Here is a 22119-nt window from a genome sequence, read left to right on the forward strand (position 1 = left end):
TCCTGATTTCCGTGACCTATAGGCCTATGTCGATATGTATGCTCCTGATTTCCGTGACCTATAGGCCTATGTCGATATGTATGCTCCTGATTTCCGTGACCTATAGGCTAGCTATGTTGATATGTATGCTCCTGATTTTGACGAGGTGACGTAGTCAGCTTCCTTTAGTCAGCGTCCAATTCAAGATGGCTCTCTGCCGAATTTACTATGATTTTCATTTACATGTAGTCAATTTTCTTGACTATTATGACTCTTACGAGTCATCTCCCACCGAATACTGAAAGACAAGTTCATCTGATATTAGATTTGCCCCTGTTAATTTTCAAAATAGGGTAAAAAGAAACCCTACTGATTTCTTTTATCCATCAGGTCTAAAAATAGAGTTCATGGGGAAAACGTAATGGTTTTGTTGTTCGAAAATAGATGTTTCATAAGAGAAAATTCTCAATTCATCAGCAGTTTTTCATTATAGTTATTCTATACAAAAATGAAAATCAGTTACACTACATCATTATACGCATTGAAGGTGTTAATCTGATAGCTAATAACAGCAGCTGTATTGTTTATTGTTGATATGTACATGTCATGTACCTCGAAGAAAATTTGGAAAAAAAAACTGACCCCGCTCTATTGTCAGGTTTGTACAACCGTAGTCCAAGCCATAAATCGCCGACAATTCAAGAAAATTTTGAACATGTTATCGTCATTTATCGAAGATATTTAAATTCCTTTCGATTAGTTTAACAAAAAATAATCAGGATGTGGTTTGGTCAAACTAATTAATATGAAGTACTAGGTCACGTCTGTACTTATGTATGATTTTCATATCAATTGAGCTGGATTATCGCAGTTACATAGTATTACTTCTCATGTAATGATTGCATTCAATGTTCAAAGCAACGTTGTGCTGGAACACAGCTACCAAAAAGAGAAAGAAATACATATGTATGGCCCTTTAGGAAGTAGATTAGTGAAGAAATTATATCATTTATTTTTTGTTTAACATTTGGACGTCCTGTGGAATTCGTATTTTGAAACAATGTATGTTATTTTAGGTAGGTGGTATTTAGAGCAAATGTAGAAAAAAATCAGTTTGTGGTTTGTATACTTATGAGGGCTGTTCAATATGTAATGTGTATTGTGCGATATCTCAAAAGCATTCGACTCAATTAGTGAAATGAACATTACATCCCTTCAAAGTATTCTCCGCAGTTTGAAATGCTTAATTTCAATCTCTGAATCCATTTCTGAAATGCGTCACTGTACGCTGATTTAGGTAGATCTCTGAGGCACTGACTGATAGTTGAGCCAAGGGCTTGTCGGAACTTGTAACGAAGATCAGATAAGAACTTTTTAATATAAGTTTTGGAAAAAGTAAAAAGTCGCATAGGGCTAGAACAGGAAGGTATGGTGGGTGTGGCAAGACGGTAACCTTCTCCGACTTTAAAAATTAATTCACAAGCTCAGATGTACATGTATGTGATGGAGCATTATCATGAAGTAGACGAACATGCCTAAATCCTGACACAGGGCGTCGTTTATGATAATATTTCTTGAGATTTTTTAGTATAACATCTCGACAATACCGACCTGTAACACTTTTGCCCTTCGTCATCGGAATGTGTACGGCTATACCATCACATGAGAAGAATATGCAATAAAGAACCTTCTTTGTGCTTATGGTTCTTTTGGCAACTACAGGACTTCTACTGTGTTTAGTTAGCCATACATGTGTATTTTGTTTCCATATTTTCTTACTGGTTCGAAGTATTGAACACATGTTTCTTCGCCGGTAACAATGTTTGCAAATTGTCTTTGATTGAATTTGGGAAACATTTTGAGCAATTGCTTAGCAGTTTGTACTCGTACCCGTTTTTGGTCATCTGTCAAAATATGCGGTATCCATCTGGCAGCTAGAAATCTTTCGTACTTTCAAAATCCGCTTCAAAATGAAATGCACCCGCGATAGCGATATGCCAGCAGCTTTGGCAATATCACGAATCGTGTATCTGCCATCACTTTCAATTATTTCCCTGACTTTTGAGATATTTGCCCTGTCTGTTACAGTCACAGGTCGGCCAGATTTTTCTGCATCTTTGACGGATTCTGTGCCAATCATAAATTTCTTTCTCCACATACGAACTGGCTCATAAGATACCTCATCAGACCCATAAACTTCCCCCCAATTCAGTAAAAATCTGTATTACCGAATGACCGAGTTTTGTGCGAACTTTTATAAAAGCTCTAATTTCTTTAATTTCCCAACCATTTTTACAACACTGGTCAATGACTGGCTCTATTGAAATGACTATAAGTTTAAAACTATGTTGAGCTGAATGTTCGTGTTTATACCGTTGGAAAGGTATTGAATAGAGCTATTCACGAGTATCATCATCCACGAAATCGTGCAAAGCGTTATCGCGCTGTGATACAATACACATTCATATCGAACAGCCACGTATATCTGCTATGAAATTGTACAGCGTTTTCAATTTGAGACAAAACGTGAAAGCAAAATTTAATGGTGCAATATTGTATTTCTAGTTGAATGAATTATTAACGCACATCCAGGATATATTTTAGGAGGTATACACAGGTATAGCCTAGTACCCGAGGCTTTCCGAGTACAAGCACTTGCACTCGGAAGGCCTCGGGTATTAGGCTATACACAGGTATTGGTTATCTGGGGGAAAGTCGTTAAAGATTTGAGGGAATTTAAAAGATGAAACATCACAAGCTTTTTTTATATAAAAGTTGAACAATTCAAGAGATGAAACATTAAATTTGATCGTTCAAGGAATGGAACAAGCAACATTAGATTTGAACATTCAAGAAATGGAACATTAATCTACACGATTTGCAGATGATTAAAACAGGAGTGGACTTCCTTTTGGATTTGCTAGAGATGAACAAATGCAAGAGATTATCAGATAACACAATCTATGATATCCAATTAATTCAGGAGATTACAATTCTTTGATCTGTAAGTGACTTTAAAGAGAAGGGTGAAGATAACGAACAGTGATCAATCTCATAACTTCTACAAGCAATACAAAATAGATAGTTTTGCAAACACGGACCCCTGGACACACCAGAGGTGGGATCAGGTGCCTAGGATGAGTAAGCACCCCCTGAGATGATGAATTTTAACAATTCTTGAAACATTTTGAGCAGTATTTGTTTTGACAACATGAAGTCAAGTTTTAGGTCACCCGAGTAACTCGTGGGACACGTGGCTGTCTCTCCGTCGACTTCTATAGGTGTGATGTTGAGGACTGAGTTCGCTTCCCAGGTAGCAATTCCTTTACATATACGGTCCCACATAGTTTTAGGTTTGGCGTGTGCTTGATCGATAGCCTCATTCACAAAGTCGTGTTTTGCATTGTTGATTTGTACTCCGACCCTGTTACGCACCGCTTTGTATGCTTTCCAATTTGCGTCTGTTTTGGATTTAAGGACTTTCCGATGTAAATAGTCAAGTTGTCGCATTTCCGATAAAATGATGTCGTTTATTCACTTTTCTGAGTCCAAGACAATAAGAAGAAAAATATATTTCTGTAGGGAATGTGTAGCCAGCATTCACCAGGGATTTGGTATATTTTCTGTAGGAAACAGGTAGACAATGTGTATTAGGTGTCCCCTGACCCTCCATGTGTTCAAAGTTGACCCCCCCCCCCTAAATAAAACACGTGAATGGACCGGGTGTCCACTATTGCTAAATGCCTGGGAAGTACGGCATGCGTTAGAATACAAGTACATATACTATATTAATACAATATATAATATATTAATACAAATATATCATTTAATTCTAACCGTTGAAGTAAGAGTGCTGAATAAAAAGAGGTATACCACTTTTGCTGACGAAACGGCCGACTCAGAAATCTAAAGGGAAAACATCGGTTTCCAATAATAGACTTGCGTGTTATTTTTAAATATAAGGCCAACGTTTTTAATGTTTGGTTAACCAAGATAAATAACTGCCGCATTACTGACATTTATATGAGTCGTTCTTTAATCAATTAACAATTTTCCTATGTGGAATGATGAACAATACAATATTTTCATAGATACATTCATATCACACAACAACCCTTTTACACACGGCATTACTTAACTCGCTGTCTTTTTCTTACATGGCTGTAGCACTTTTAATAGATTTCATCAGTTCATTTGCCTTTGGTTGATAATTCGAGTGTTTAGCTTTGCCTAAATATCATATGACAGTTGCTACACGAGTTTTTATATTTACTTTTGAGAAGTCAAACTGTATAACAGTTTTTTTCCTCCCTTGACCTATTTTTACTTATTACGTGCTGTGCATTCGTACCCTTTTTCTTGTAGTATTTGTTTAGCTTTTCGTCAGCCACATTACTGTTTGAAAATCCTATGCATACAGGAACAAGTTAGTGTAAACAAACGGAACTACAGTGATCTCGGAATAAATTCCCTATCTTTAAGTCGTAACTTGCAAATATTGGACGTTATGATGAAAATGACTAACATTTGTTATGATATATGCAATATCACATTTACAACACCTCAACAGAACGACCCAAAAATATGAAAAGCAAAAAAAAAATGATTAGGAAAATATTGAACTTGAACTCGGAATGCATGGTTTTAGTGTAACATGTAAGTTTAAAGGTTTAACGTTTAACAGGCTGCTAAATCTCAAGGTAAATTTTGAGAACGATTTTTTTATATTTTAGTCATTTTCAACAAGAGGGCCATCTTAAACCAAATTTCCTCAAATGGACTTATGTACAGTCATACTCAAGTAAAACAGATTCAGATTCTTTATTTCCTTAAGCTATACAGCTCATCGGTTATAAATACAAAATATGTACAATTTACAATTTACAAATAGTAGAGGGTGAGTAGACATACAAATACAATTTTGAGGATATAAAATCAATGCATTTCAACATACATATAACAATACACGTGAATAATATGTCGTAGCAAGTACAGAATTCATAAATTACAAGAAGATCGAAACTTTGTAGCCTGTTGTAGGAACTTTCCTAAATTATTGAGTTCTTTTGTATTATTTACACTAAGAAGTTTTACTGACACTGGGTTTCTTGTAATAATTTTTTTTGATATATTTAATTCTTAACCGTTATAAAAAGAACATTTTAAAATAAAATGAAATGTTTTCCAACTCATTTAGGTTACAAAATGTACAAATCCTATTACTTCTTGAAATATTTGTATGCCTGTCCTTCTCAATGTTCAAAGAGTGTGAAGATGTCCGAAATTTTGTTATATATTTCTTTCCATTGGGATCAATCGGTTTTTTAAGATAGAACTGTAAACAAAAATTATCAATAAGGTGTTGATATAAAAAAAACATTTTGGTGAATTTACATGTTCTGCCACATGCTCTTGTGTTCGTAAAAATGTTCCACTATAGTTAAACAATCCCAAATAGTTAAAATTATTGACAACTTCAATATTCTGATTATCATAAATCCATTTTTCATTATTCCTTATAATGCCCCCATTTCTAAAAATAGCTTTTGTTTTTGATATGTTCACAGTCAAATTCCAATCTTTTGAATACACATGTAATGCATTCAACATTAATGTATGCCGATGACATGGTGATTTTGGCTGAGACACCAGATGGTTTGCAGGAAATATTGAATTAATTAATTTTAATTCTATATTTGCGCAATTTCCACGTATAAAACTTCTTTCAAAATAATTTACATATAAAGCAAAAAGTATGGGTGATAACATTTCACCTTGCATAAGCCCAGTTTCCTTATTGAAATATTCAATCAATCAATCAATCTAATAAAATCATCTCTTTCACCTGTTCGGGCATTTAAATGACCCATGACATACACTGAACCTTTGTCTTTGTATTTACAAATTGAATCTTCCAATAATTGAAAAATACATATATCAAAATCATAATATTCATAAAAAACGCTATTCTCTGGTGGCAGGTAACACAATGCCAGGTATAGATCATTAATTTGTGCTGTAGTTAAAATTTTAAACCATATGATGCTATCATGTACATTTCAACAACACAAATATTACGTGTTAAATAAGATTTACAAAAGATTACTACACCTCCTCCCTTTGTCAATTTTCTTGGGAAAACAGATTTATCATATCCGTTAAGTTCCACAATATCATCATCATTCAACCAACACTCACTCAAAAATATCAAATCATAACCATTAATTGTGGAAATAAAACCCTGGATCAGCGCCTGGTGTGAATGAATTAATTGCATGACATGGTAGAAGAAAACCGCCAAATTTTGCTATGATTTTTACTGTGGCAGACCAAATCTTGAAAATGCTTCTCCTCCTGTACGTCCCGTAGGGATCCGGGTTAAAATAGGTTCTCAGTACCCCTTGCTTGTCGTAAGAGGCGACTAAATGGGGCGGTCCTTTGGATGAGACCGCAAAAACCGAGGTCCCGTGTCACAGCAGGTGTGGCACGACAAAGATCCCTCCCTGTTCAAAGGCCATAAGCGCCGAGCATAGGCCTAAATTTTGCAGCCCTTCACCGGCAGTAGTGACTTCTCCATATGAGTGAAATATTCTCCAGAGGGACGTTAAACAATATTAAACCAATCAATCAATCAATCAATTTGTCACTTAATGACCTGCAAATGTTCCATTAGATAATGGAAATGCCACTTACCGCATGCCCCTATGCTTCGGACGGACCCTCACGATTAGTAGGGGTGTGACTATGTGAAGTACGAGCGGAAACACCTTGGTTAGCACCGTGTGCCAATCTATGCGGATCAACAATGTCATTATTTGGCGCGGGTATCGTCGCTTCACTGTATGTTCTAACTGGATGAACACCACTTGTGGGCATACTCGCATTTGCTTGCCCATTACCGCCATTACGTGGCGCGGATCTAGGCACTTCACTATGCATCGTGCCTTGTTCGGAACTGCGTGCATCATCCATTGGTTCGATATCCCTGTCCTGATAGAGTTGACCGTCTATATAAAACAATTTCAGTGTTTTATTTCTGGTTTAGGGTGACCTTTTGTTATGCCCATTACGTTACATTTACTATATACTCTTTATAATCATGGTGATGTTTATGCTAATCAAATAACGATACAATCAACATATAGATATCTTGAGTAATTTGGATAAAAACAAGTATAAACTGACGTTGTATAGCAGAATATTTGTAAAAAATGATATTCAAGAAAAGGGTATTTATATAGGCGAAATTGCATACCATGTGCGCCAACCTCCTTTGATTGTACATTACCCATGTTCAGTCTTCTGTGTTCCTGTAGATAAGGCTACACACATGTACATGTACCTATAGAGTTGGCTAATTATATAGCAAGCGCCAACGGCTGTCAAAGGTATATAAATAAATTAACTTTTTATTGGCTGTGCTATTCTGATGATTACGAAAGCAAAACAGAAAGGAACGCAATGGTTGTTTTCTTTGAATTGAGTAAGTTATTCTTACCCCCCCCCCCCGGAATTGTTTTGTGAAATCTATTGATGAATTACATGCATGTTGCACAATTACATAAATTATATATATATATATATATATATATATATATATATATATATATATATATATAATCCAAATAGAAAGAGTTGATATCACACAGTCAAAATAATTCAATAAAAAAATCAGGAAAATATACAGTTCCAAAATATATTTAAATCACTAGCGCTTTCTGGATTTTAACATCCATCCTCAGGTGAATACAAATTTTAAATAATGAATACAAAGTTGTTTATCTTAGAGACGTCTATTGTGACGTCATGACGTCATGATAGTCTTTGCGAGGAGGGAATACATACATGACGTCATAATACAAAAAATTCGGGAAAGGTGACTTGGACAAAATAAGCATGAACATTAACATGATAAAAGTTGATAAATTAAGAGGTTTAACAATCAGAATTGATTAAAGTTTGTTTAGTTTAGGAGAAAACAGTTTAATGAAATAATTTTCTTTAGCAAGTCTCATGGATGTTGATTCTGTTTTAAGTTTATAAAATGGAAATACGCTGTAGTTGCCTCTAGCACAGTTGTCAAAGTGTTCGCTGCATGGGGTATTTCTTGTACTGGAATCGTTAATTTGTTGGCGATGGACACGCATCCTCGCTGTTAGTTGTGTTCCGGTTTGTCCAATATATTCCTCGCCACACCCGTTGCAAATAATGCAGTATAGTAAGTTTTTCGACTTGCATGACATGTTATCATTTACAGTAAAATATTTTCCGCATTTAAAAGTAATAGAAGGTCCTGTTTTTAGGAAGGGACATGTACCACACCTTGAATCACCACATGTAGAAACTGCGTATTTTTCAGGCGTTGAATTGAATTTGGCTTTTGTTAATAATTTTTTCAAGTTGGATGGTTGTCTTTGGCTGTGAAGTAGGTCGGATTTGGGAATAATTTTTTGAAGTTCTGAATCACGCTCGATAACTGTAAAATTCTTCTTAGCTTCCTGAAAGATATTTATATGTTTTGGGTTGTAAGTTGTTATAAATGGTATTAGGAAAGGATCGTGTTCTTTTTCTCTTGTTGTTCTAAGTGTATGCTGTGGAATTTTCTTTGCTTCATTTATGGCTGAAAGAATGAGTGTTTCCGGATAATTCTGCGCAGTAAGAAATATTTTCAATTCTGCCAGTCTTTGGTCTTTAGTATTTTCATCTTTAACAATAGTGCAAATCCTTCTGGCCAAATTGTACGGGATATTCCTTTTAGTGTGTGTAGGATGACATGATTTGAAATTCAAATATTGGTGTGTGTCCGTCTTTTTGTAAAATATATCAGTTAGGATGTTGGTTTCATGTTTTATCACCTTGATGTCCAAAAAGGGAATCGAAGTATCACTGTATTCCATGGTAAACTGGATATTTGGATTGAGCGTATTCAACAAACTGTGAAACTTGATCAGGTCTTCTTTGGATTTTTCCCAAAATATAAAACAGTCATCTAGATATCTTTTCCATGAATTTCTCAGATTTTGTCCAAGCTCTTGACTCATTTCCTCATCGACTTTTCGATATAACATTTCTTCGAAATATCCCATTACTAAAATGCTGTATGCAGGGGCCATTTTAGTTCCCATAGCTGTTCCTTTGATTTGTTTGTAGAATTCGCCATCAAAATGAAATGTGTTGTTTTCCAAAATGAATTTTATGGAATCTATAATAAATTCCATTGAGAAATTTCTTGGGATAAGTTCCGGGTGTTTTTCTATCCAAAAAGTTATAGCCTCTATTCCAAAGTCATGTGGGATATTTGTATATAAACTCGTTACATCAAACGTTACAAGTAAGGTATTCTGGTCTACAATTTCTGGGAGTTTGTTAAGAAAATCCATACTATCCCGAATGTAGCTAGGAACTTTTTGGCATAGATCCTTTAACAAAATATCTATAAAATTACTGAGTCTGTGTGTTGGACATGCAGGTCCAGCCACAATTGGTCGTAGTTTTAGATCCATAGGTTCACTAGTAGTTATGTATGTTTGATTTTGTTCTTCAATAGCGGTCTTGATGTGGTTGCTTTTGTGTATTTTCGGTAGCCCATAGAAATTACTAGTTTTCATTTCAAAGTTTGTTAAATAGTCAAATTCTTTTTCTTTTAACAAGTGTCTGTGTTTTCGGCACATCTGTTTTAAATTCCTCAAAATATTTTTATCGGGATTTTCTGGTAGTTTTACATAAAAGTTCTTATCCTCTATATGTTGAAGCACGAGGGATTTGTAAAATGCTTTATCCATACAGACTATTGCTCCTCCTTTGTCTGCCTCTTTGAGGATAATTTCAGAGTCATTCTGTAGTTTTTGAAGGGCTTTTCTCTGTATCAAATTCAAATTGTTTTTAACAGTATTTTTGCTACACAGTGATGATTTGGTAGATTTAAGGACATCTATATAGTCATCTAAGGCCTTATTTCGTCCCCTTTGTATTGTTGTTCCCTTTTTATTTCGGATAATACAATCATCAGAAATTTCCGTTCGTCCAAAAAATTCCCTCAAACGTAATTTCCGACAAAATTCGTCTATGTCTTTTTCCAAAGTAAGATTGTCGGGTTTCGGTGTTGGAGTAAATTTAAAGCCCTTTTCTAGTATTTCTATTTCCTCCTTGGAAAAAGTTCTTTTAGAGATATTGATTATTTTGGGGTCAACTTTAGTATGTTTAGTTATGCCCAACATTTCCAGCGGTATTTCTGAATTTTGCCCCTCCACAAAAAAGGCTTACCATGGCTGTTGTTGGTGTTGTTGCGGCTGTTGTTGTTGATGTTATCATTGCTGTTATATTTTCGTTTGTAGTTCATGTGATTGTCACCTGGAGATTCCTCACAATATCCTATTTCTACAGGTCTTTGGTCCCGGTACCTTTGGTTTAGATTCCTATGTTGTCTTTGGACATTTACAGATGATCTCAACCTTTGGTTGTTTCCTTGATCCATGTGCTGAGTATATTTCGTTCTTGTAACCTCGGCATATGTATTGTTGTTTCTTCGTTGATTTCTGTTGTTTGGTTTGAATGATTTGTTTCCTTTAGGTGTTTGATTTCTGTCCAAGTTGATGGTCCCATAATTTTCCTCATAATTGTCATAGAAAAGCTTCTTCTTAGCCCAGATATATTTTGACTTTTCCTCCTCGTCATCTGTGTCTTTTTTCCACTTCTCCAATAAGTGGGTTTGGATTTCTCCGGTCGAGATTTTCTTGATTTCATGCTCCATTTCAATATCAATATTTTGAAATCGCGTAGTATATCTGGTTGATCTGGTCTCCAAGAGTGCGATTTCTGCATCAAATTTTTGTGCAGCTAAATTTTCTCTGATTGCCCTTTCAGTTTCATCCTCCCCTGCAATTTCCTTTATGCGAAATTTTCTAGGCATTATAGGTAGGTCCAGTCGTCTCCAATTCTTATAGATGTCGACTGTATTTTCCGTTTTAAATGCATTCCAAAATGCCTGTTTTCGTTCGTTGAGATTTCTTTTCCATGTCCGAATAATGATATTTTTCTTTACGCTGATTTCCTTCTCCAGTTGCATGTTATTTGCAGCGGATTCCATGCCGACATTATCATCTGGACGATTGTCTTTCATGTTTTCGAAATGTTGGTTGACAGTGTCAAGAATTAGTTTTACTGGTTCATGGTTGCTATCAATCTTTTCAATTAAAAGTGATAGTTTTTCCGAAATCTCTTTTAGTAAGTCTTCTATACTGTTACTTACAGTTCTATTCCTCGTATTTGGTACTGCCATTTTCCTCTATGTGTGAATCCGTGAAATAATCCAAATAGAAAGAGTTGATATCACACAGTCAAAATAATTCAATAAAAAAATCAGGAAAATATACAGTTCCAAAATATATTTAAATCACTAGCGCTTTCTGGATTTTAACATCCATCCTCAGGTGAATACAAATTTTAAATAATGAATACAAAGTTTTGAATACAAATATTTTACTGTAAATGATAACATGTCATGCAAGTCGAAAAACTTACTATACTGCATTATTTGCAACGGGTGTGGCGAGGAATATATTGGACAAACCGGAACACAACTAACAGCGAGGATGCGTGTCCATCGCCAACAAATTAACGATTCCAGTACAAGAAATACCCCATGCAGCGAACACTTTGACAACTGTGCTAGAGGCAACTACAGCGTATTTCCATTTTATAAACTTAAAACAGAATCAACATCCATGAGACTTGCTAAAGAAAATTATTTCATTAAACTGTTTTCTCCTAAACTAAACAAACTTTAATCAATTCTGATTGTTAAACCTCTTAATTTATCAACTTTTACCATGTTAATGTTCATGCTTATTTTGTCCAAGTCACCTTTCCCGAATTTTTTGTATTATGACGTCATGTATGTATTCCCTCCTCGCAAAGACTATCATGACGTCATGACGTCACAATAGACGTCTCTAAGATAAACAACTTTGTATTCATTATTTAAAATTTGTATTCACCTGAGGATGGATGTTAAAATCCAGAAAGCGCTAGTGATTTAAATATATTTTGGAACTGTATATTTTCCTGATTTTTTTTTTATTGAATTATATATATATATATATATATATATATATATATATATATGTGTGTGTGTGTGTGTGTGTGTGTGTGTGTGTGTGTGTGTGTGTGTGTGTGTATACTACAAGCTTATTAAAATTTTAAAAATTAGAGAGTAAGTAAACGGAATTAATTCATTTAAAAAACGAATTTAGTTTATTTCATTAATTTTTTATTATCGTTTTCGATATTCGTTATATCATTAGCTTGGATTTTGTATGTTTGTTTTTTTTAGTTTTTTTTTAAATTTTGTTTTATTTTTACAAAACCACAAAAACAACCTACCTTCTATATATATAAGTACAAAGGAGGGAAAGTGAAACTAAAAGTACAATTACTATAATCTTTAGAATACTGGCAGCAGCTTCGTCCATTTCTGAATTGTTAAACATAAGACTGAAGTATGAGAATATAATCACATTTTGAATGCTTAAATAACAGAAAACTTATAATTTGGAAATTATTTTCCCGAGAAATCCAAGACTGGTTATGTTACAGATGAGTCAATATTATTACATGTATAACGTTTTGTAGACAATATCAAAGTGTCAAATCTGTTGTCAAAGTCGGATCACATTTTCCATGTAACCAAGCTACATGTAATTATCACTAACATTTTATAACATAAGTTAAACTCTGGGCAGCAACACTTGTGGTTTTATTTTCATTAAGGTCTTCCGTTTCCAATGGAGGACGTTACCGTTCCTCTATTGTCTAACAAATTTTTGTGCATGCGATTTCTCGTTATTGTTATTACCTATCTTATTTACTATTTTATTTTTATTCATATATATCTAACATTTTCTCCCTGGTGGAAGCAAAATTTAGAACACACACATGGGACGTTTAGTATCTATTCTGTGCATCCCCCCTCCCCCCTATTATTAGTATTCTTTAAGGTTTTTTTTTTTGTTTTTTTTTTTTAAAAACAATCCTTAAACCGATTATAACTTAATTAAATGGATAAATAAACCGGTTCAGGATTGATACGTTGTTGAATATCATTTAAAATCATTTTCACGATTAAAAAGGTATTACACCATTACAGTCCTCGGGACTGAGGAAGAAAGGGCAGCTTCAATTACTAGTATAAGTTCAAAATTCCACTGTGAAAAATTAAAAAGAAATAAAAAACAATCTGGGAAACATCATAATGTTTTGTTTGTATGTCACCCATTTAGAGACGCCACATTGCCACAAATTGTTAACCTACACGTGGATGCATGAAGCTCAGGGCCGTAGCAGTACGGGTTCTTTATCGTGCCAACACCCACCGTGACAATTAGTGGACTTTAAAGGACGCATGATACACATACATACACACAAAATAAAATAAACCCTTTCCAAATCGTTCATTTTCGTTTTGTTTTCCCGTGAAGTTCCTCCCACTTTGCTGACCTTAATGTCCTCGTTGACTGTAGTCATAACTGATTAGAAATGACGTCTGTAATGATTCTATTGTGTGGTGATTTATTATCACCGACCGGTAGATACTGTTTGTATACTATCTCTGCCCGCGCTTTTTGCCGTGAGATTCAGTATCTTTACGTGTTTTCAGAAAATATTTACTGTTTAGTGAAACGTTTTGTCATTTTTCGTGACCTATAGGTATGTATGCTCCTGATTTTGACGAGGTGACGTAGTCAGCTTCCTTTAGTCAGCGTCCAATTCAAGATGGCTCTCTGCCGAATTTACTACGATTTTCATTTAACTAATTTTCTTGACAATTACGACTCTTACAACTCATCTCCCACTGAATACTGAAAGACAAGTTCATCTGATATTGGATTTGCTCCTGTTAATTTTCAAAATAGGGTAAAAAAATTTCCGATTTCTTTTATCCATCAGCTTTAAAAATAGAGTTCATGGGGGGGGGGGGGATGATTTTCCCCCCGAAAATAGATGTTTTCTAACTAAGAGAAAATTCTCAATTGATCAGCATTTTTTCATTATAGTTATTATATACAAAAAATGAAAATCAGTTACACTACATCATTATACGCATTGAAGGTATTCAATGTTTTCACCTTGTCTTACACCACTACAGCATGGAAAAGAGTCACTGAATACTCCATTTGTACATACCCTTGATTTGATACTATCATACATATTCATTATAACTTTAAAGCATTTACCATCAATTTTATTCAAAAGAATTTTGTTCCAGAGACCAATGCGCTATACAGAGTCAAAGGCTCTCTCAAAATCAATGAAAGCACAATACATTTTTCTTTTGAAGCATTTAGAAACGAATTATATTCAAAATAACTTTGTGAGAAACTACATAACAAATTTTGTAGATTTTTATTAGGTGTGAATAACAAAATTTGCTGTGCTTTCTGAATTAGACAGACACCCTATGATTGATTGATTGAATATTGTTTAACGTTTGCAACATATTTTGAACTACTGGCATAGTTTAGAGAACCTAGATGACACACTTCCTCTATTAAAAGCTGCAAACTCTGCCTCAATATCCAACTTCAACAAAAATAAATCATCATGGTTAGGTTCCATTGATATGTTCAAACAACTATACTTCTTCAGTTAAAATTCTATCTGAAATCAACTACATCATCCTTTAAATATCACTGTAAACACATTCTTAATTCATATTTTCATGAAAAGTCGTATCAAAGAAGGGAACAATCAAATACCTCTGGGAGGTTGGACACTTACTGAAACAAAATTGTGGGCTAGAACCTTATACTTAATAATCTTAAGAAAATTTGAGAAAAGACAGTTCTTGACAAAATTTCGAATTACTTCACACAATCTGATGATTGAGAGAGGTAGACATTATGGAATACCAAGAGAGGAGAGACTGTGTCACAATTGTGAATTAAAAGAGGTAGAAGACCAAATGCATTTTCTATTATGTTGTCCATGCCATAATCTATCAAGGATTAATCTTCTGTCCACAATATCACTGAAATGTCATCTTTTTAACAATATGTCTATGACCAATTTCTATGGTTGATGAACTGTGAGGATATTGATATGTTATGCAAATTATTTGAATTCATAAATCAGATGTATAGTTAAAGAATTTCATAGTCACTTAAGGATATTGACTTTTTTTTAAAAGTAAACCACCATCATAGTATGTTATGTTGTTGGACTGCATGATGTTGTTACTCACTGTGCATTAATAGGTCGATAAATTAACATATAACTAATAATATACTATCCTTTAGCACTGTCTCTTGCTGTTCATTGCAGATTAGTGTAATTTACACATACAGTTCAACATATAAACTTTATATTTATCTCTATACATTATGTATCTGTTTATTCTACATTAGGCAGAAGTGGATTTCTGTTTGATATATCCTTTAGCACCAACTCTTGCTGCCTCTTGTTGATATATCAGGTGTATTTTGTATGATTATGTTCAGATGTACATTGCTACAATATTAACAATATGCACCATTAGTTAAACAATTTCATTGTCATGTATGGATATATATATATATATATATATATATATATATATATATATATATATATATAAATATATATATATATATATATATATATATTGACTCATTTACTGTGAGTTTGTTTCCTTATTATGTTAATAAGCTGTTGGAATGTGCATGCTGTTGTGGACTAATTAACACAATTAAGAATATTATGCTATCCTTGCTGTCCATTGCAGTTTAGTATATTCCACACATGCGATTTAATATTTAATCTATATATGATGTATCTGCTTATTCTACACGAGGCTGGAGTGGATTTCTGTTTTATATCCTTTAGCACCGACTCTTGCTGTCTTTTGTTGATGTATCAGGCATATTATATATTGCATTAGGGATAACACATTTATGTATCAACTGGGTACTAATGCTTACATATGAAACTTGAAATACCACTAATGAGTATATTACTTCAAGAATTACTCTTCACTGTGTATTGTCTTTACTTATATAAACAATTATTATATATATGTTACATGTTTATGCACATTTGGGCCCTGATTTGGTAATAAATACTATTCTATCACCTAAGTGCACATTAATTGTGTAACGTGTAGCGGTCACCCAGCCAAGTGCTGAACACGCTCGTAGTTACTTAACTTGCATGATCAAGAGAGACACTCTACCACATCACTAGAAAAGCTATCACTCTAGCGAGGCAGTATAAGTTCCCTCTTATGCTGACTGCTACACCCCCCCCCCCCCCATTCGGGGAAGTTTCGTCCCGAAGCTTAGCGCAAGTCCTCTCTGAGTGCTTGGCACCTGCTCAGTAACGGCATTTGCCGTTCCCGACGACAACCACCGTCGTGCCCGGACGAATCCACGTCCGTACCCAGAGCTCCGAAGAGACTCTACCTGAAGCAGGCCTCCCGCAAACACCAGAGTCACTACACTGCCACCAATTTGTAACGTGTAGCGGTCACCCAGCCAAGTGCTGAACACGCTCGCAGTTGCTTAACTTGCGTGATCAAGAGAGACACTCTACTACATCACTAGAAAAGCTAGCTTTCTAGCGAGGCAGTATATTAAGTTCCCTCTTATACTGACCGCTACAATTGCTAGAACTGGCTGAAGCTGAAAGTAAATTTCCAGACATGAATTATGAAGGACTGCTCCGAGATTCGGTGAAGGCGTCAGTCAAAATATTCAGCCGAGTCGAATCTCAACCGAGATTATGTCCGACCGACCGAGTCTACTAAATGATAGGTCCGATCGGGTAAAATGTCGATTTACTAGTCCGACTGGTCGTGTTCAAAAAACAAGTTTACAAGAAACTTTACTTTAAACCGTAAGATATTTTATTCTTCACTAAAAGAAAATAACTGTAAAGAGTTTACAAGCAATCTTGAACCGTGTGATGGAATAATCTCTATTTTTAGTTCTAACAAATAAGTCGCAGTCGGAAGTGATGTTTTACGACATCTACTCGATGTTAATGTTAAACAGTTTATTTGAATTGACTATAATAAAGTGTTTATCAAGTTAATAAATTACGTCGTAAACAGCTATTTATCGGTGTTGACATGTGTGCGGGAATGTCTCTATATTTGAATACGACTTCTCGTCCTCAAGGAAAGATGTCCCAAGAGAAAAAAGAAAAGGTTAGGAAGAAACAAAGCAGGGCTTATGAAATATAAATTAAACAGAAAACCGGTTGAGGTCATTTTATACTACATAGACTAAAGAATATCCGTGCCGGGTAGAATTTAAAGAAACAGAAAATGTGTTTGAAAATCAAATAGAATGACGAGACCTAAGATATTTTTGAGACAATTATAAATACGTTTTGGTTCAAACTTAACGTTTGTCATTTAAATGAAGTATCTAAATATGGAGTAACGATCAGGTTTTTTCTGGAAAGTTGGTCAGGGCTAGTGGATATAAAGTCAGGTCTAGTAAAAATCATTTGAAGTAGCCCGACTGGTCTAGCTAGTGCTCAAAAAAGTAAATGTCAAACCCCGAGTCTGTATACTTACTGATAACTTAAATATCCGTGTTGGGAACAAAGTTGGTATTGGATGTTCCTTAGTTGGTCCACATTTGCCTACAAACTGTTCCGAACACAACCTCGTCTGATCGTAATTCTTAAAGTTGAAGTCTTCTTCTTCTTCTTCCAATTGCTGGCCTCCTTCAACTCATTGAATATTCTGCCAGTTTGTGAATGTACGCATGTGGTTAAAAACAGGGTAAAAACAGTCGATTTAGTGGTGGAAAAGATTGTTCACTTGAGAGTTGAACATCTCAAGTGATGCTGCTGAGGTGATATCCGGAGGCGGGTTGTTCCAGTCCCGTACCGTGTTGATGAAGAATGACCATTTCCTGCAGTCCTTCCTCGCTGATGGTAATGCGAGTGTATGGTGTTGTGAATGCCGTGGTGTTCTGGTAGGCTTGCTGAAGTCTATAGATACTTTATTGTTGATGATCTTGTACATCATAGCCATTCGTAATTCCTTTCTGCGTTGTTGTAGACTTGGCCACTGCAATTGTTCTATCATGTGGCCTACGCTGGATCTATTTCTGTGTCTGCCTGTCACATATCTGTCAGCTCTTCTTTGTACTTTTTCTAGCTGGTCTATGTGTCCATGTTGGTATGGGTCGCACACAGTAGCTGAGTACTCCAGTTGAGGTCTGACGAGTGATTTATATGCTTTCTCTTTGATACTCCTTGATGAGATATGTATGTTTCGTCTGAGGAATCCTAGTGTTCTGTAGGCTGTATTACAGATGTTGATGTGGGTTCCCCAGTTAAGATCTGCAGTTAGCGTACAGCCTAGATACTTAGTCGATGTTTCGTGTGCGAGAACATGGTTATGTAAGCGGTATTTGTAGGATGTAGGTTGTTTCTTTTTCGAAATTGTAAGTACTGTGCATTTATCTGGATGAAATTCCATTTTCCAATTTTGTTCCCACAATGCTAATTTATCAATATCATTTTGAAGAAGTTTGCAGTCGTTTTCCGAATTTATAGTTAGATAGGCAATGGTATCATCAGCGAAAAGTGGTACAGTAGAGTTGAGGGTTGATGCTATGTCGTTTATGTAGAAAAGGAAAAAGGCTAGGTCCAAGTACTGAGCCTTGTGGGACGCCAGATAAAACTTCGGCCTCATCTGATAGTTTCTCATCCACCACGACTACCTGCTTTCTGTTGTTGAGAAATCCCTCTATCCAGTGCAGTGTTGCCTCTGATGCCATAATGATGAAGTTTGTGGAGCAAAAGCCTTTGGGAAACTTTATCGAAAGCTTTGGAGAAGTCAAGAATCAAAAGGTCCGTTTGTTTTCCGTTGTCCAGGTTTTTGGTGATGTCATCGATGCATTCTAGGAGCTGTGTTTCGCATGATCGTTCGCTTCTGAAGCCATGTTGTAATGGGTATAGGATGTTGTGCTCCTCTGCATATCGCATTATGTGACTGGTGACAATGTGCTCCATAAGTTTACAACATACACATGTTAATGATATTGGTCTATAGTTTGATGATAGGTAACGTTGGCCTTTCTTGAATGCAGGTGTTATACGTGCATATCTCCAGTCTGTTGGTACATCTCCACTTTTTAGTGATTTCCTGAAGATAATTGTGAGTATTGGTGACAACTCTGTTGCAAGTTCTTTTAAGATCACAGGTTTAACATCAGCAGGTCATCCGGCTTTGTGAATATTGAGGTTCTGTAGAAGTTTAAGTATTCCTGCTGAAGTGATGTTGATTTCAGTTGCAGTTGGATAAGTGTCAGGTGTATTTGACATGAGGTTTAATTTTCTGAATTCTTCCTTGGAAATCTTATCTGAATTTGAAAATACTGATTTGAATTGATTATTCAGGATGTTGGCCTTGATTTTCGAGTCTGTTTCGATTTTTTCGTTCCTTTTTAAAGGTGTTACTCCACTTTTGTCATTTTTCTTATGTTTGATAAATGGCCAAAATCGTTTGCTGATTCCCGGCCCGAAGTTCTCACACTCGTCTGGTGGCGAAAGGATACCTTCGATATATTGCCAGTATGCTCTGCGCGATAGTCGTTGCACTTGATGTTTTAGATCTTTGAAGTTCTTGATGTCATTTTTGTTGTTGGTTTTCTTTTTTCGTTTAAATGCTCTGTCGCGTCTCCGTATTAGGGTTTTGATGTCTCTAGTTATCCATGGTAGTTTGTCTTTGGTTTTACATATCTTTGTTGGGACATGTTTGTTGACAATCTCTAACAAGGTGGTTTTTAGAGTTGTCCATAGTTGTTCAACAGTGGCTCCATTCTTCTCATCTTCCTCTATTTTGCTGCTAAGCTTGTTAGTTTCCTCTTTCATGCTATTCCAATTTGCTCTCTTATATAATGGGATTGTGCGTAGCTTTTGCTTTCGTTGGTCAACATTAATGTCCAGTTCCATTTATACAATATTATCGTCTGGTATTCCTGGGGTGGTGTTTACATTTAGTACCTTGGTTGGAATGTTTGTAATAAAAAGGTCTAAGATGGAATCGTTTCTAGTTGGTATTTCTACTAATTGTGTTAATCCATTTTCGTCTAATATATCTGATAGGTGGTAGTGGTGTTTCGTATGGTGAGTTCCAGGTCTGAGAGACTTATTTTTCCAGTCTCATCCGGGTAGGTTGAAATCTCCTCCAATCAGGATCTGCGTGTTGCTTGTGCAAGCCCTTTGGACTGATGTTTGAAACTCTGTGATGTATTATGTGGTCTTTGGATTGTAAAATGCACAAATGCGAATGTCCCTACTTCCTGTGTGTTGTATTTGGGCCCAGGCAATTTCCGCATTTACATCCAGCTCTGGTATTTCGGAGCTCAGGTATCTTTCATGTATTGCAATCAGGACCCCACCTCCTGTTTTGTCTTTTCTGTCCTTCCTATAAGCATTAAAGTTTTGTGGCAAGACTTGGCTGTTGGTGATGGTAGGGTCTGATCGAATCATATGACAGCGTTTTATCCACACTTTCCTTACTTTATCGTTTGAAGGATACTTGTACACTAATTTTTTTTTTTTTACCGTCAACGTATTTGTTCGCGTGGTTGATGCAAATACAGCAATATATCTGCGGCATTTTGCACTGTTGTCCGAAGTGTTGATAATGACGCTTTCTGAATATACTACCCGGAAGTCTGAAACGAAATTACGCAAGCGCACTACGTTCCAGATCAAGGAAAGATAACTCACGTTTTTGGAAAGGCCTATAACTATGGAAAAATATTCTGAATTAGAAGCCCACATAATCTAATTAACCCCTTAATGTGTCCACTTACCCCAATTGCCCCACAGGGGCCTGTCACGAAATATTTGCATTCTTTTTATATATGACCCTTCTCTCTATATAAAATAAGATATAGAGAAGGGTCATATATAAAAGAATGCAAATATTTCGTGACAGGCCCCTGTGATTGCCCCTAAACATGATCTGATCTGTTTAGAAATGAAATTTGACTATGAAATAGTCATATGAAGCTCTTCTAATCAGAATTTTTTTCTCTGAATATATAAGTAAATAATTTGAAGATGAATAGTTCTAACTTTATATGTTGAAAGCTGCATTATCAGACCACCCCCCCCCCCTCTTTTCTGTTTGAAAAAGAATATTCAAAGCAAATGGTGGAGCGATATTAAAATTACTAGTTTCTATATCAAGTGAAATAAACCAATTTTTACGGTCATGTAAGAGTTGGGGGATGATTTTTTTTTTCATTTTTCAAATGGAGCACAAATTTGCACGTTGGTTTCCTTATTGGGGACAAAATTTAAAACTAATGTTTAATGTTAAGTAAAGTGATAGTAAATTATTCTTCATATAGGCCCTAATATCGCAAATTTTATTGTGTTAAGTAGACATTTATATTTATTATCATATTCACCTGTTAAACTAAAATAGTTGCACACGAGTTTGTAAAAATCCTATGAAAATAAATTCAAAATACCGCGCTCACGATGTGTGCAAAGGAAATTCTGATCTGGCTATAGAATAAATCCGAGTCAGGGTGGGACTTGGGTACATGAAACCAAAGAGGGGTGAGGGGGTGCCCACCTTTTTTGTTAGTCAACCTTCAACTGGACCCCCCCCCCCTTGGAAAAAAAAACCACGATGCTGTGTGTCTGCATGGGGTTAGAAATAGCGCAAGTAATACATGTAACTATCTATATTTCTCTTATTGTCATCAGAGAATGTACTCTGGAATTATCATACATTTAGCCTATCATTACATTAACCAGTCAGTATTATTTTAACCGATTCGGAATAAATAGGACTTTGATCGATCTTCTTGTTTGACCTCCGATGAAAAATCGTCGATGTGGCTGGCATTTGTATTAATTATGAGTTCAAAGTGATATCCTTGTATAACAAACTATGGTTCCCCATTCAAAAACTCTTCCAGTTGCGAATAAATCGCCTATGGGTATGCTTTTGTTTTGATTCGCAAATCTGAGTGTGGTCTCTTATAACGTCACAAATTCAGGAAATCAGGAACGATAATCGGGTAACGATTTTCTATTCCGACTACCTTTGCACTTCAATTTCTTCAAGTTAATATCGTTATTAATCTTAAAAAAGCATTTTTATGAGGAGTCTATGAAACA

General features: G+C 35.4%; 1 protein-coding gene across 1 annotated transcript; it reads right to left on the bottom strand.

Annotated features, from left to right (window-relative positions):
• Positions 1–10183: 10183 nt before the first annotated feature.
• On the bottom strand, positions 10184–11257 carry LOC125651378 (putative uncharacterized protein DDB_G0279653). The gene has a single exon (XM_048879938.2). It carries the CDS (start codon positions 11255–11257, stop codon positions 10184–10186), a length of 1074 nt encoding a protein of 357 aa, XP_048735895.2.
• Positions 11258–22119: the final 10862 nt, after the last annotated feature.

This window comes from Ostrea edulis, chromosome 5 (assembly GCF_947568905.1).
Source record: "Ostrea edulis chromosome 5, xbOstEdul1.1, whole genome shotgun sequence".
NCBI classification, from domain to species: domain Eukaryota; kingdom Metazoa; phylum Mollusca; class Bivalvia; order Ostreida; family Ostreidae; genus Ostrea; species Ostrea edulis.